Source organism: Eleutherodactylus coqui, chromosome 9 (assembly GCF_035609145.1).
Source record: "Eleutherodactylus coqui strain aEleCoq1 chromosome 9, aEleCoq1.hap1, whole genome shotgun sequence".
Taxonomy (NCBI): Eukaryota; Metazoa; Chordata; class Amphibia; order Anura; family Eleutherodactylidae; genus Eleutherodactylus; species Eleutherodactylus coqui.
Window position 1 is genome coordinate 110,697,315 of NC_089845.1, and position 17,013 is coordinate 110,714,327.

General features: G+C 39.6%; 1 protein-coding gene across 1 annotated transcript in view; it reads left to right on the forward strand.

Moving 5' to 3' along the window:
* Positions 1–16,178, forward strand: part of TMEM68 (transmembrane protein 68) — a 35,747-nt gene extending 19,569 nt beyond the window's left edge. The window contains exons 7-8 of the mRNA XM_066578328.1: positions 2,220–2,359; positions 14,384–16,178. Of these exons, the coding sequence (XP_066434425.1) occupies positions 2,220–2,359; positions 14,384–14,488 (245 nt within the window). The 3' untranslated portion in view covers positions 14,489–16,178. The remainder of the gene's footprint in view (positions 1–2,219; positions 2,360–14,383) is intronic.
* Positions 16,179–17,013: the final 835 nt, after the last annotated feature.

Below are 17,013 nucleotides of genomic sequence, written 5' to 3' on the forward strand. Positions count from 1 at the left end.
GGGTTGGAAAGGGTTAATACATTTAATAATCATAAACACACTTATTACAATTTCCACAATCTTAAAATATATATAATCTTTTACACCGATATTTTGTGTAGTTAGGATAATTTGGGTTATTTGATAGTATTATGAGATTGTTAATTGGTCTAGTAAGAATTGATGAGAATTTTGAGTGAAAACCGTATTTAAGAAACTATATCACATATAGCGATGTTTAAAGCAGAGATCTTAACCCCTTAACGACCACCCATGCATCTTTAGACAGCGGCCGTTAAGAGGCTTTAATTTTCAGCACCGTCAAAAAACACCACTACATCAGATGTCCAATGGCTGACCTCCTAGGCTTTCTAATGCACTGCCACACTACTATGTAGTGTATTAGAAGAATGAAAAAAGATGCTGATAATGGAGTCCCCTAGTAGGGCAAAAAAAGTTAAATGTATTTGAAAAAAATATATAAAAATGAAAAAAGACAAAAGCAAACCTTTCCCCCTCTATTATGTAACAAATAATTAAAATAACATATGTGTAGAGATGAGCGAGTATACTCGCTAAAGGCAATTGCTCGAGCGAGCATTGCCTTTAGCGAGTATCTCCCCCGCTCGAGACTGAAGGTTCGGGTGCCGGCGCGGGAGAGCGGTGAGTAGCGGCTGTCAGCAGGAGGGAGAGAGAGGTCTCCCCTCTGTTCCGCCCTGCTCCCCCCGCAGCTCCCTGCCCGCTGCCGGCACCCGAACCTTCTGTCTCGAGCGGGGGAGATACTCGCTAAAGGCAATGCTCGCTCGAGCAATTGCCTTTAGCGAGTATACTCGCTCATCTATATATATGTGGTAACGCTGCATTTGTAAAAAAAAAAAGACCCAGAGAAAAAAGTTGGTACGTTATTTAACCCACAAAGTGCACTCCTTTAAAGAAAAAAAAATACACAAAAAAATTGCAAAATAGTTAGTTTTGCCTGTCTCGCCTTACAAAAAAACAGAATAAAAAGTGATCAAAATGTTGCATCAATCAGCAAATGGTACCATTAAAAGTACAACTCATCCCGCCAAAAAAAAACCTCACATAACACCCTTGACAAAAAAGAAAAACGTTGGGGGTCTTTGAATGTAACCATAAATAAAAAATAAATTTTTATTTTTTTAAGTGTGAAAACGTTGCACAAAAGCCCAGCCTATATACCTGGCCTGCAGAATGACTTTATCATATAATTTATACTGCACGGTCAATACCGTTAAAACTAAAAAACATGCCAGAATTGCAGATTTTGTTATCTCTAGAAAAAAAAAAGAAACGGCAATCAAAATGTTTTGTTCCTAAAAATTGAATAACTGAAAACTGGAGTTCATCCCACAAAAACAAGCCGCCATAGAGCTCCATCGACTGAAAAATAAAAATGTTATGGCTCTTGGAATGCGATGACGAAAATAAACCTAAAAAATGAGTTGGTCAATAAGGCGCAGACAGGCTTGGTCACTAAAGGGTTAAGGCTTTATTCACACAAGCGCTTTTACGCATGGACAGATAAGATAGTTCTGGATCTATATTTCGATCGATGTATGCAGGCGGATGGAAAAAAAAGCGAGGGGGCAGTTTAGTGTCCAACGCTGTGAAAGCTTACAGGTGCCTCTATTTAGGCTTTTGAAGTCATTTTGAGGATTTATGCAGAGCGATGGATTTTCGGGCTGTGACGTATTTTTTCACTAATACGTCGCACCCAGCCTTGTGAATGGATGAGAAAACATTAATTAAGCTAGAGACTTGATCGTGGAAAATTGTCCATTCGTGAGAATTAACGTCATGTACAAGCGACTGTAAAAACGCCTGCGCTCGCGTGAAGCAGCCCCTATGCTGCTGTAGAGCCTTTTAATGTACTGGTCTAAAAGTAGTAACTTCTACTTATAAAGTCCATAACTTAAGAGGGTCTTCCTGGAGCAAAATATTGATAAGACCATTGATCTTTGATCAGTAGGACCCCCGAGTCCACCAGCAATCAACCTGTGTAGTAAATGACGCAATGACGTCTTGTGATGAAGCCCCACTTATTCATATTGATGTCCTATTCGAGTGGATGTGACCGTGTTGCCGTTGTCTGCACATAGTTGTTGAGGCTTCACTATGCAGCGAAAATGATTTTTGGGGTCCTGCGGTTGGCTGCCAACCAACTAAGACCATTTTCTATGTTGTAAAATGTATGTGTTCTTTCTTCCTCCACTTCACAGGGCTGTTGAGATGGTTGTATGAAAAGTACAAGATACCATTAGTTCCTGTATATGGTGGATTTCCAGTGAAATTTCGCACATATCTTGGCGACCCTATCCAGTATGACCCAAGTATCACAGCCAATGAATTGGCAGAGAAGGTAAGATGCGGATTCAATTACCTTTAACAAAAGTTTGTCTTGGAGAACCTTCTCTTTCTTACTCTAGCTGCTGTATTTCCCGTCTCGCATAAGTGGGGCTCCAAATTTTGGCTTCATAAAAGGGTTGTGCCAAGTTTGAAAGTTGGAACCCACTGATCACCAGAACAGAACTCGCTTGTCCCTCTCTGTGAAAGGAGTAACGGATGAGCATGCAAGCTACCACTCCATTCATCTCTATGGGACCGCCAGAGATGGCTGAGCACATGAATGAGAATGCAGCGCACGTACTTGATTGCTAATACATTATTTTGGGTTTACACAGGACCATTGATTACAGGAATAGGAGGTTTAGCGCGAAACATCTCCATCAAATATACCATGAAAATGTATTAAAAAGCCAGAAGGAATGGGTGATATGAAAATAAAATTAAGACTTTACCTTTAGGCCTCGTTCAGATGAGTGTGCTTTTTGCACAGATTAGGCGTGCCAAAAGATCGCTTGTATTCTCTAAATATCGCATGATCGGTTGAATTCAAGCTCCGTGAAGTAGCCCATTCACACGATCCGAGGTGCGTGTTTTCCAGCTCCCATAGAAGTCTATGGAAAACACACACCAAAGATAGGTCAGGTCCTATCTTTTCATGCAGCACGGGCCTTTAGATGCACATTGAAACTCGCATGGCCTACCTTTGGCGGGTGCGAGTATTTTGCACGTCTAAAAATCTTTCATGTGAACGCTTGTATAAGAAAGCATTCGTTCTTGTAGAAGCGATCTTTTTGCGCGCCTATTCTGCGCTAAAAATACATTCGTCTGAATGAAGCCTTAATTTCATACATAAAATACAAAGATGTCTAGTAAAGCACTAATATCTGGACCGTATTGTGCAGAATACACTGTAGTGCATACAGTACGGGTCGAGGGCCGCCTGGAAATGGGGACCATAATATAATAAACTTAATTTGAATTTTTTTTTTCAAGCAAGAGTTTTTTAGGGGAGCTACAAAAATACGAGACTTTAAAAGGGCAAAGTTCGATCAGATCAGAGATACCCTTAACCTTATTGACTGAGATAATGTGTTAAAGATAAGAGTACAAACAATAAATGGTGAAACATTTAAAAACATCCTAATTACCCCACATCAAATTTTTAAGCTAAATTATAAACCCCTTTTACTGACTCTAGAGTCAGAACTCGGAGAATGGCAAAAACATCCGCTTTCCTGGTTTGGAGGAATTAAAGGGGTTGTCTCGCGAAAGCAAGTGGTGTTAAACACTTCTGTATGGCCATATTAATGCACTTTGTAATATACATCATGCATTAAATATGAGCCATACAGAAGTTATTCACTTACCTTCCCTGCGCTGGCGTCCCCGTCTCCATGGCTCCGTCTAATTTCAGCGTCTAATCTCCCGATTGGACGCGCTTGCGCAGAAGGGTCTTCTCCCATCTGTTCGGTCCGGCACGAGCGGCATTCTGTCTCAGCCCCCTTCTACGCGTCATCGCGTAGCTCCGCCCCCGTCACGTGTGCCGATTCCAGCCAATGCACTCAAAATGGATATTTTGCCCCAAATCCTATATATTTTTCCGACTATCCCTTTAGATTTACCCAACTATTATTTTATACAACTCAAGAAAGTGAGCGCCAAATTTATCTCTCGAGACTCCCCACCATGCCTCAGCTATAACATATTAACCAGACCTAAAGGGACAGGAGGTGCAGGACTACCTGATATTGAACTGTGCCATAAGATCATAATAGGTAACTGTATTCTTGATTTCTTTTACCACTCTGCCACTAAGCTATGGGTGAAGATAGAACAAGATCTAAACCTATTTCAGGTACAAGAGGCTTCTTGGATCCCTCAGGGACTGGATTGGGAGAGAATGAGAGCTTCATCTCTATTAACAAGATTACTCAACGCGTGGGAAAGACTTATTAGGCAGAGCGATGTGATTTCACAACCTGGCCCTCTCACTCCATTAGTGGGTAATCCCCAGTTACCAACTACTCTACCATAGCATTGCCTCTCATTCCTCCCGGAAGTGACATCCCAGGGGTGTGAGAACTCAGGGGTGTGAACACGGGGCCTCAGGGGTGTGAGAACTCTTCTTGACTTAAAGGGTGACTTGGATCTACCAACTGGATCTTGGTTCTAGTATTTTCAACTACGTAGTTATATCAACACCTTAACCCCAAGATCAAATTTAACAGTAGATCTTACCCCTTTCGAGAAGCTATATATGACCCCTAAAACGCCTACACAGGCAATTTCTCTAGTCTACGGACTGCTACTATATGAACAAACAGAGCTTTGAACCTAGCTGCATGGCGAAGTGGGAGAGAGCTTTGGGTAGGTCTTACCCTGGAGAGCTCTGGTCTAAATCCTACATACTGACTTATAACATGATTGTATCAAGTTGGCTATAAGAGCTCAACTGTAAAATAGTCTCACAATGGTTGATAACCCCAACCAAACTACATAAAATGTTTCCCTCTATGTTGGACCAATGCTGGAGATGCTTGTCAGACTCTGGTACAATATGGTACATTTAGTGGGAGTGTCCTCTTGTAGCTCCCTTATGGCAGGACATCTCTAGGCTATGTAGGACAGTATGTAGAACCTCAATTGATATCACCCCAGTGATGGTACTTTTATCCAAGTTCCCGGGATCAATATGTAAAAATAAAAAAGGTTTGTAAAGACATTTTACCATAGCAATGCGACAAATCATCCCCAGATACTGGAAACAAAGTAATGCAATCCTGAAAATAGCATGGATAGAAGCCATAGATGCCCTAAAACATACAGAGGAACGAAGATGCTCTGATCTGAAGAGGATTGTACAGATTTCTTTCCACCTGGGCGATTTTGGATAGGCTTTCGAGACTCGCCATCTTTCTCTAACTGGCTAGCAAGCAGTACTGGCTTAACTGTACAATGAAGGGGGCTACTCCATCTATACATCTACTTAAGCACCCAATAGACTATCCCTGTCCATGACTCACGGTCCACATCTTCACAGCAGAGCCTCTTCTTCTTTTCTTTCTTCTCCTTCTTTCTGTCTTTCTTTTCTGCTTCTCTATTCTTCATCTTCCCCGTCCCAAGGTACCCCGCTATATTACCTCTCCCCCTTTCCCCCCCCCCCTGTTTTTTTTTTATTACTTAGTTACTTGGTTTCTTACTTTAATTTATGTTTGGATTGGATGCGATTTAAGCAACGGGAGAATAACACAATATATGGATCCCTTTTCGGTCATCGTAACCAGGGCCTCAGGCATATTCATACTTGGAAGGGATATACAGAGAGGTGGCATATGTCACCAACTAAATGACTCCCTCTGAGTCTATATGAAAATTTGATTACATTGTTATAAAGCAAAAGACAATACAACAAGTTACACAATTTGTTTAATTACTACTTATTCGTTAGATCTTTGATGTTTTATTGCATTCATGTTTCTTGTATTACCCTGAAAGTTTCAATAAAAATAGTTTGAACATAAAAACATCCTAATTACTCACACTGTGTGGTTCATACCTCACAGGAATAAGAGGGTTAGGAATAGGAGAACAGCAATATGGCTTAATAAAGATGTAAAAGGGGCAATAAACAGTAAAAGAAAAAGCGTTTAACCCCCTTAGTGACCAAGCTTTTTTTTTTTTCCCAGTTTTTTCCTCCCTCCCCTTTAAAAAAATCGTAACTCCTTTATTTATCCATCAGCGTAGCTGTATTTTTTAATGGTATGATTTAATGTACTATGTAACGTTTAAAAAATTCTAAGTGGAGTAAAATGGAGAAAAAAAACAACACATTCCACCATCTTTCGGTGCAGTTTGTGCGCCGTGGAAACAAGAAACAACAAAAATGACATGATAACTTTATTTTATAGATCAGTATAATTACTAAGATACCAAACATATAGTTTTTTTTGGGGGGGGGGGTGGTACTACTTTTACTTTCTTCAAAGACATTAATTTTTTTAAGACTGCCATCTTCTGCGCACCAAAACTTTTCCATCGACAGTTGTGCGAGGGCTCATCTTTTGCGGGACGTCTTGTAGTTTGCTTTGCTACCATTTTGGAATACATGCGACTTTAATCGCTTTTTATTGCATTTTTTTCTTGGAGACAGGGTGACCAAAAAAGCACATTTCTGGCATTCTTTATTTTTTTTTATCAGTCGACGTACACCGCGCTGGGTCAATAATGTGTTAGTTTGATAGATCAGACGTTTATGGACGAGCGATACCAAATATGTGTATGTGGTGTGTTTCCCCTCCCTACCCTTTCACATCAAGGACCTAATGCAGGAGTTGCAGGCAGGGTGGGGATGGCGGGTCCAGGACCTCCTCTTCCTGCTCTTTGTAGCATGCAGCTCACACAGTGGTCAGCAGAACGGCTCCCCGGGGCCCAGGTTCCAGCTCTCAGGCTATTAATATTTCATTCTGTTAATGAATAATTGAATCATGCAGAAGGAGAAAGCCTAGAAATCCATGATTAGATGCCGTGTAAATGCCCTATTAATCAAATGATATTATGTATTTAGACAGGAAAAGAAAATATTTTTGAATGAAACAATAATCTTCTGTATCGGCCATGCCACGTTCTTCAACCAAAATAGCTCGCAAATAGGGCCTTTCATGACTCTCTAAGTAACTGACCGAGTATACATCTCTCTAAAATTTCTAGATTGGTATCCTATAGGATACTGCCTACACATGGCAGGTTATCCTTCATTTGAAGTATACCAGTCTTATGCTAAGAGCGAGCCGATAAAATACTATCGACTGGGGGGATTTGTACATTACTATACCATCTTTGGTTCAAATTGAACTCGGAAATAGTAAATTACATCCGACCGTACTAACGCAACTATCTCCTGATGACCCGCTTTCACTAGCGGAGAAACGCGTTGAGAGAGACTATAAGAGATTACATAGTACTTAGGAAAGAGCACGATAATGCTTAAACTTTAATCACAAGAATTTACAAAGTACCACATGCTGAGTCTATTGACCGTTATACAGTTTCTAATTGTCTTTGGAAGGAACAGGTGTGTGCCCACTGATCACTTTAATGGGCTCATATCCTCCCCTCTTTCCGAATAAAAAATATAAGAGACTATGAGTACTTAGACAGCGGTAATAGAATACGTATCAGTACAACTATACATCGTCTGCTCCTTAATACCTACTCACAGTCTCTCATATACCATTCCCTTTACGACTAAACGGATAAGTGAAATAATCTTCATGTAAGACTTATCCTTATTGTCAAACATAATAAGTGATACAGGATTGAGCTGATTCAGCCTATCAGAATATCAAAATTTCTAGTATGGGAATGGGACTTTAAGAAAGGAATTGATCTATCCTTATCCGAGTTCTTATCAATTTTTGACAAGCTATACCACTTTGCTCTATAACCTATTGGTATATGTTGTTCCCTCCTGACAACTTTTGAAGAAGAGGGAACTAATATAGAATGAAAGTGGTAATAAGTCTCCAATGAGACTTGGATACCTCTGAGAACTCAGGGGTTTTTGTGTAGTGCCCTGTGTCTGTTTAACACATTTTTATGTATCTATATATATAAAATTGAATGTATGTCTGTCTGTCTGTGTGCGTGTCTGTCTGTCTGTCTGTTTGTCCTTTATGCGCTACTACACCATTCTTCCGATCGCCATGAAACTTTGGGAAGTTGTTGAATACACTCCTGGGAAGATTATAGGCATAGTACAACTATGCTATGATAAATGGCGCGCGTGCGAGCGTCGTCGACAGTTACGCCCCCCCCACGTAGATCGTTCGATTTCCATCATTGCCACTAATTCTCTCACTTCCCGATAGCGTAGAAACATGAAATTTGGCACGAGCATTGATTATGTCATAAAGAGGAAAAGGTAATGGGTCCCAACTCGATTATTCAATTCTAGCGCAAAAGAACTAGCGTCCAAATTTTACGTACGGAATCTAATTCTCTTACTTTCCAATGTCATAAAAACTTGAAATTTGGCATGAGCATTGATTATGTCATAAATAGGAAAAGTTCAAGGGTCCCAACTCCAATATTCAGTTCTAAGCACCAAAGAATTAGCGTCCAAATTGTACGTACGGAATCTAATTTTCTCACTTCTTGATGTCATAGAAACTTGAAATTTGGCACGAGCATTAATTATGTCATAAATAGGAAAAGTTAATGGGTCCCAACTCGATTATTAAATTCTAAGCGCAAAAGAATTAGCGTCCAAATTTTACGTACGGAATCTAATTCTCTCACTTTCCAATGTCATAGAAACTTGAAATTTGGCACGAGCATTAATTATGTCATAAATAGGAAAAGTTAATGGGTCCCAACTCGATTATTAAATTCTAAGCGCAAAAGAATTAGCGTCCAAATTTTATGTACGGAATCTAATTCTCTCCCTTCCCAATGTAATTTGGCACGAGCATTGATAATATCATAAATAGGAAAAGTTAATGAGTCCCAACCCAATTATTCAATTCTAAGCGCCAAAGAATTAGCGTCCAAATTGTACGTACGGAATCTAATTTTCTCACTTCCCGATGTCATAGAAACTTGAAATTTGGCACGAGCATTGATTTATGTCATAAATAGGAAAAGTTCAAGGGTCCCAACTCCAATATTCAATTCTAAGCACCAAAGAATTAGCGTCCAAATTGTACGTACGGAATCTAATTTTCTCACTTCTTGATGTCATAGAAACTTGAAATTTGGCACGAGCATTAATTATGTCATAAATAGGAAAAGTTAATGGGTCCCAACTCGATTATTAAATTCTAAGCGCAAAAGAATTAGCGTCCAAATTTTAAGTACGGAATCTAATTCTCTCACTTCCCAATATCATAGAAACTTGAAATTTGGCACAAGCATTGATTATGTCATAAATAGGAAAAGCTAATGGGTCACAACTCGATTATTCAATTCTAAGCGCCAAAGAATTAGCGTCCAAATTTTTCGTACGGAATCTAATTTTCTCACTTCCCGATGTCATAGAAACTTGAAATTTGGCACGAGCATTGATTTATGTCATAAATAGGAAAAGTTCAAGGGTCCCAACTCCAATATTCAATTCTAAGCACCAAAGAATTAGCGTCCAAATTGTACGTACGGAATCTAATTTTCTCACTTCTTGATGTCATAGAAACTTGAAATTTGGCACGAGCATTAATTATGTCATAAATAGGAAAAGTTAATGAGTCCCAACCCAATTATTCAATTCTAAGCGCCAAAGAATTAGCATCCAAATTGTACGTATGGAATCTAATTTTCTCACTTCCCAATGTCATAGGAACTTGAAATTTGGCACAAGCATTGATTATGTCATAAATAGGAAAAGCTAATGGGTCACAACTCGATTATTCAATTCTAAGCGCAAAAGAATTAGCGTCCAAATTTTATGCAAGGAATCTAATTCTCTCACTTCCTGATGTCATCTATATAAAAAAGCGAATGTATGTCTGTCTGTCTTCGCAGCAACGCGCGACGGGTAAGCTAGTAACTAATAAAAATAGATTATTTTAATTTTGTCTAAACTGTGAAAGGTCAACCAAAATAGCACTTCATATATCCATTTATTATAAAGAATGATCAGGCTGGCCCTTATTAAGTCACTTTATGTGTACGGCAGTTAATAATCTGATAATCTATCCGTTAATGACTTGTTAAACGCTTATAATCCTTTTATCATTGCGCTGATGAAAATCGGCTCTTGATCCGCCGCACAAGCAGATAAAAGCTGGGGTGAGCCAATAATAAGACAGAAAGTGGATTTCAGACAACCTTTCACTGACCACATTAGGCAATCCACATAATCTGCAGTCACTGATTATAACCGGGAGTGGCGTTGTCAGGGGAGTAGAGTAGGGTTGGGGCATCGACACAAATATCAATAGTCGATAGCATCGACTATCGCCGAACAAACTATCGATTATTGTAAAATAGCGGTGGGAAACTATCGATATTTTGATATATCGACTTTTTAAAATGCTGTATAAAGATAAAGTAGGTCTGGGGTTAATAAAGCAACAATCAACAAAAAATATAGTTTTCTTTTAAAACTTTAAACTGTTGAATTTATTATTAACTTCTAACGATTAATAACATCATGAAAATATTAGTTACAAATGAAGATAAAAAACTACAGATGAAACATATAATATAAATGAGGTATATGAGAAGAAGTTTTTTTATGATTGGCCCCAACAATCGTTATCTAATGAGCCAAGGAATATTCATTTGCTGGCATGCTCTCCCTTCACAATGCTCCTTCCAGCAGACAGAATTTCATCAGCTTTTGAAAACATTCTTTCTGCAGGAACCGAAGTAGCAACTACAGAAGGATATGTTCTACCAAGCTGGTACAAATTGGAGTAGCGTTGGCACATTCCCCTCCATATTTTAAAAGGATTGTCTCCTAAACGACCTGGGGGAGGGGCATTTATAAGTACAAAGAAAGTTCTGACGGGATGTGAGCATGATCTCTGTGTGTTTGTGGGGCTGCGTGCCCTGCATTTTTTCAAGTTGCTGCTGAGGGACCAACGGTCTCCATGGCCACTTGTAAACCATGCAGGGCCTGGTAACGCGAACGCAGTGCCCCAAACGCAATTGTAATTGTGCTAGTTGGGTCTCCTATCTTTTCTATGGGCACTGTGTTCGCGTTAGACACTGAACGCACGACATGCCGCTTCTCCTTCTCTGGATGCGACCTTCGTGTGTTCAGCGCAGCCCTCCATCTGCATGAGGAAATGCTTTCATTTAGAAAGCATTGCCCACAGCCATCGCGTTAGATGCAAGCGTTCAGAGCCTCATCTAACGCGATGAACAAACGCATGTGGAAGGGGCCTAAGACCCCACTACTTCCAAGAGTCGTTTTGCCTGGAGCAAACCTTATTGGTGACAGAGTCACCTCACACTTTCCAAAAGTTCCTAGAACTTGTTTATAAGTTCACTAGCTTACCCGTCGCGCGTTGCTGCGAAGACAGACAGACATACATTCGTTTTTTTATATAGATGACATCAGGAAGTGAGAGAATTAGATTCCTTGCATAAAATTTGGACGCTAATTCTTTTGCGCTTAGAATTGAATAATCAAGTTGTGACCCATTAGCTTTTCCTATTTATGACATAATCAATGCTTGTGCCAAATTTCAAGTTCCTATGACATTGGGAAGTGAGACAATTAGATTCCGTACGTACAATTTGGACGCTAATTCTTTGGCGCTTAGAATTTAATAATCGAGTTGGGACCCTTGAACTTTTCCTATTTATGACATAATCAATGCTCGTGCTAAATTTCAAGTTTCTATGACATTGGGAAGTAAGAGAATTAGATTCCTTACGTAAAATTTGGACGCTAATTCTTTGGCGCTTAGAATTGAATAATCGGGTTGGGACTCATTAACTTTTCCTATTTATGATATTATGAATGCTCGTGCCAAATTACATTGGGAAGGGAGAGAATTAGATTCCGTACATAAAATTTGGACGCTAATTATTTTGCGCTTAGAATTAAAAAATTGAGTTGGGACCCATTAGCTTTTCCTATTTATGACATAATCAATGCTCGTGCCAAATTTCAAGTTTCTATAACATTGGGAAGTGAGAGAATTAGATTCCGTACGTAAAATTTGGACGCTAGTTCTTTGGCGCTTAGAATTTAATAATCGAGTTGGGACCCATTACCTTTTTCTATTTATGACAATCAATGCTCGTGCCAAATTTCAAGTTTCTATGACATCGGGAAGTGAGAAAATTAGATTCCGTACGAAAAATTTGGACGCTAATTCTTTGGCGCTTAGAATTGAATAATCGAGTTGGGACCCATTAACTTTTCCTCTTTATGACATAATCAATGCTCGTGCCAAATTTCATGTTTCTACGCTATCGGGAAGTGAGACAATTAGTGGCAATGATGGAAATCGAACGATCTACGTGGGGGGGCGTAACTGTCGACGACGCTCGCACGCGCGCCATTTATCATAGCATAGTTGTACTATGCCTATAATCTTCCCAGGAGTGTACTCAACAAATTCCCAAAGTTTCATGGCGATCGGATGAATGGTGTAGTAGCGCATAAAGGACAAACAGACAGACACGCAGACAGACACGCATACATTCAATTTTATATATATAGATTAGTGCCTCGAGCAAAACTACATCCTGTACCAACACAAAGGAAAGGGCGGAATGTAAAGAATGATAATCTGGTCTCCGGACCACAAGACACGGTTCATCTTTACAAAAATCGATATTATATCGCCTTACACTATTGATGTTACTGATATATCGGATGTAACAATATCGATGAAAAGTATCACCAAAGCATTAGCGATATATCGATATTTCGATAGATCTGTTTTCGATGTCCCATCCTTAGAGTAGAGTATGTTAAACAAGCATTCTTAAGGCCCATTTAGATGCAACGATTATCGCTCAAAAGATGTCTTTTTGAGCGATAATCGTTGGGTGTCTTTAAGGGCAAGGTGATCACTCAAATGTTGAGCGATCACTTTGCGCTCGGAGCAGGGTATGCAGAAGACCAGCAGGGCTGCTTGTCATCTGCATCCAGCTATTCTTTGCTCATACAGCTATTCTTGGCTGTTATATAGCCGAGCGCTCCAAGCGGGGTATGCAGAACACAGCTGAAATGCTGCTCATACCCCGGCTGTTCACACAGAGCACACAGCTGTATACCAGCTGAGTGCTTTGTGGAGTATGAAAAACACAGTTGGACTGCTGTGTTCTTCATACCCCGCCTGTGTTTACGGAGCGGGATACAGCTGAAAAAATAGTATCAGCTGCATCCCACTGTCAACTCCTGATAAGGCTCATCAGTGTCTTTCAGGATGCTGAAAGATCAGCGACAGCTTAACAAAAACGACATCCGTGCAGTTAGATACGATTATTACTCATAAGACGGCTTTTGAGCGATAATTGTTGTGTCTAAATGGGCCTTTATATACAATAATGCTTCACTAATTAGGCAAAAACACCAGTAAATACACAGATCTGAAATCTACATACCTTTTGATGCCATGCTAGCTCGACATCCCGAAATGACGCATTACGCCTGCTCACAGCGCTTTAGTGTAATGAACAAATAGGAAGATGGAACAGTGCCTCTACAGCGACACCTATGGGAAGACAGCATTCCTGCAAGTCAGTATCAGATCTTTTAACAATTCTTGTAACTATGACTGGGAATTATGGGGCCAAAGCCAGAGTTTTCTGCAGAAGGAGAAGACAATCAAATACAGACAGCTATTTCAGGGTTTTTGCCCCTCATCGGTATGCAATAGGGTTCTGTCTTGGCTAGTGAGAGGCTATGAGTACTGCAGCCGCTTTGCAGACATGGTTGAAGAGTAGCTCAGTGCTCTTGAGGCTATACCACTAGGTATAGCTGTAATACAACATTCAGAGCTGTGACTGGTATGTACTGAAGTGGGGTTCCTGATACTCTCAGACTGTACACCACATTGAGGCTTTTCCCATTGTCCCCTGTCTCCCCCTTACAATGTGTCCAGCGTAAATAGTTTCCTCTGAAGTTATGCCTTTAGTAGCTTGATAAAGGACACTGTAGTCTGAAATGTTGCTACATTATTCTCTATATGTGGAACCTCTATTGTTGAACTAAATAATTTTTTACGTGCGTTCTATTTCATACGTCTGTGAAATTTGCTTTCCTGGCGATAGGTCCGCAATAGTTGAGTCCTAGAAAACCCCTTTAAATCTTGAACAATCCATTTAATGCCATCCCATTTGTTGATCTGTTTATGGTGAAAAAACAAAGTATTCGAGTCACCCATAGCAACCAATGACATTAAATTTGATTGGTTCCTATGGGTAATTGCTCCCCTTTTTTGGCGTAAGTTTCATTAATGCCTCCCAATGTCTTCCGTAGTCCTGTCTTATAATCCTATAAACATTAGTCATCGGTGTCATGTGTGAAGCTCTCTCCGAATATCTCTCACTACCTAATTTTATTTTCTTCTTCTAGACCAAGTGTGCTCTCCAGTCATTGATAGACCGACACCAGAGAATTCCCGGAAATATCTTCCGAGCCCTATTGGAGAGATTTCACCGGAGAGATAAAGACGATTAAAGTGCAGTTCTGTACAGAATTGTACTCCGTTGTACTATTGTGTATGTAGGATTTAGTTTGATAGATCATTTTATTGCTGTGTTACATGAACCCTAGGGGAGGGTTACCCCACCGGGTTTTCACTGCGATGTGAGATTCTGTCTGGGGGTTATGTCACAGGTGTTGAAAACAGCATTGTAATGGAATCTCCGAATGGAACCATTCACTTTTATTTTGAAAGGCACACCCCTCTGCTGTCCACTTGACAAGGGTTATGTTCTGTTCCATTATATTTTGCAGTATAGCATAGTGTAGTCAAGCATGTTATTCTATACTCCAAATGAAACCCTGCCAAAGTGGTGCCTGTTCACTAATGCCAATGAATGGTTCCTTCTCTTTCCATTCGGGAGTTCCGTCACAGCGCTGTTTTTGGCACCTGCAACGTAACACCCTACCCAACCCAGATGGAATCCCACCGCATTGTGAAAAACATTTTGGGAACACCCCCTTAGAAAGTAATTTCTCTGCTGTGCAATATGTATATTTTTGAAGGATCGTTAAACATTATCTGTTTCAACTCTGTTGATTGGAGTTTAAGCAATTAGTATAAACTGTGTCCGTGTCTAGTAAAGGTCTGCAATAAGGCAGTGGCTACACTGCAATAAGGCAGTGGCTACACTGCAATACCTTGACACGCAATACTTTTTTTCCAGTTACATTGGCAGGTTGCTGTGCTATCTTAGCACCAAGGCATATCTGCATTCCCAGTTAAAACCTTGAGATGCCACAGTGTCCTGTGCATTGCACAAAAGTTACTATGGGACTTCCTTCTTTACACAGCACATTGGAAGGTAATGGCGATCTGAAACTACCTCGTTTGTAGACTAATGCATACAGCAACTATGGCACTATAGTGATGCTGAAAATAGCTTGCGGACCTTGACTTCCATTCATTTCTGTGGAGGTGACTGCATTTGCTTTCTCATGTTTCTATTAATTGGAAACTTTGATTCAACTTCTCGCAACTTGTTTTTGAGACAATCAGTGGTTTATATCAATATACCTTTTTTTCACTGTACCGGGAAGTGTAGTGTACTGCAGAGGGACACAAAAATATCTTGTGCCGTATACTTTTTTTAAAAAGTTTTTATATAATGATGGTCAATGGCCAAAGTATGCAGAAGTATACATTGGAGAATATGTCTGACTTATAACTCCATGTGCCTGAAAAATTAGATGTGAGCACACGGAGATTGGCTGGGGTGCCTGCTAAGGGTAACCATCAATATTGTAGTCTTGAAGTCATTTAAGCAACCAATCTTACTAAAATACTGCCTTAACCAAAAATCTGTGTCTTTTACGTTGATGCCATTAGTTGCATATCTTCCCGAGATACTCTAAAGCCCCTGCTGGTTGAGGCTTTCTGAATTATGTGTCCATGCCTGATGAAGCACAACTTAACAAAGTCTATACATTCAGTAAAAAGTTTCTTCCGAAATGAAGCCTCTGAAATGCGCCGTTCTAAGCATTTTATAGCGGTTGTACTGTTGTAGTATCTTGTGTTTTTAGAGATCTAACTTATGTCTGTCTTGTTTATATCAATGTTATAACTTTTATTTACTGAAATTCTTGTAATTCTGCGTTTATTTTTGAAAAATCTAAGATATATGGTTTTAAATGGATGTTTAAAAAAAAAATAAATCAATAAATATATTACTACTTTTGTACATTTACCGTAAGAGTGGTCATTTTCGCTTAATTTTGTTGGTGTCTGCGTGTTTTACTATTCCAGACCCGTAGAGGTAAAAAAAAACTTTAGCCTATATGCTAGAGGGGTTATCCAGGCAACAATGGTGTTTGTAAAACTGGTCCACATACGGCATAAACATAAAAGAAGGCTATTCGCCTCACCTGATCCCTGACTGCTCATGTTCTGATGGCGCTCGGTCTCCTGAAGCTCTCCTCTTCATGCTGCTGTAGGGTAAATGTTATGACAAAAGGAGATCTGACCACTGCAGTAAAAGGGAAGGTGTCATCAGAAAATAAGTGAATTATACAATAGGTCATGTGTTAAACATAATTTTAATACGTTTTGGTGATTTTTATTTATTTATTTTTTTTAATATTTTATGTCACAATCTATATTTAAAAAAAAAATAAAAAAATCCTGCATTTTTCACACTGACCACAGAGTTTAATGATTATGCTGATACTTCCTGATCTGTAGAGAAAACTCTTCTGTCATCTCATCAACATCGCTTGTAGAATTACACTGAAAGGGGAACACTTATATGGAACCACCATTCATAATAGATGATTAGCTGTGACTATCCACTCCCTCCACCCTTCTGCAAAATGACCTCTGCACAGTCACAGAACATATCTAGAACAGTCTCCTATACAAGTCAGTGGGTCCCTCCTATCCATTGTGTGAATGGCGCTTGAGGCTACTGTAAAGCATATCCTTAAATGCTGTTAAATATAGCTCCGGAAAGATGGCCGCCCCAACAGTCATGTATAGGCAACAGAGTAAAAAAAAAATCTAC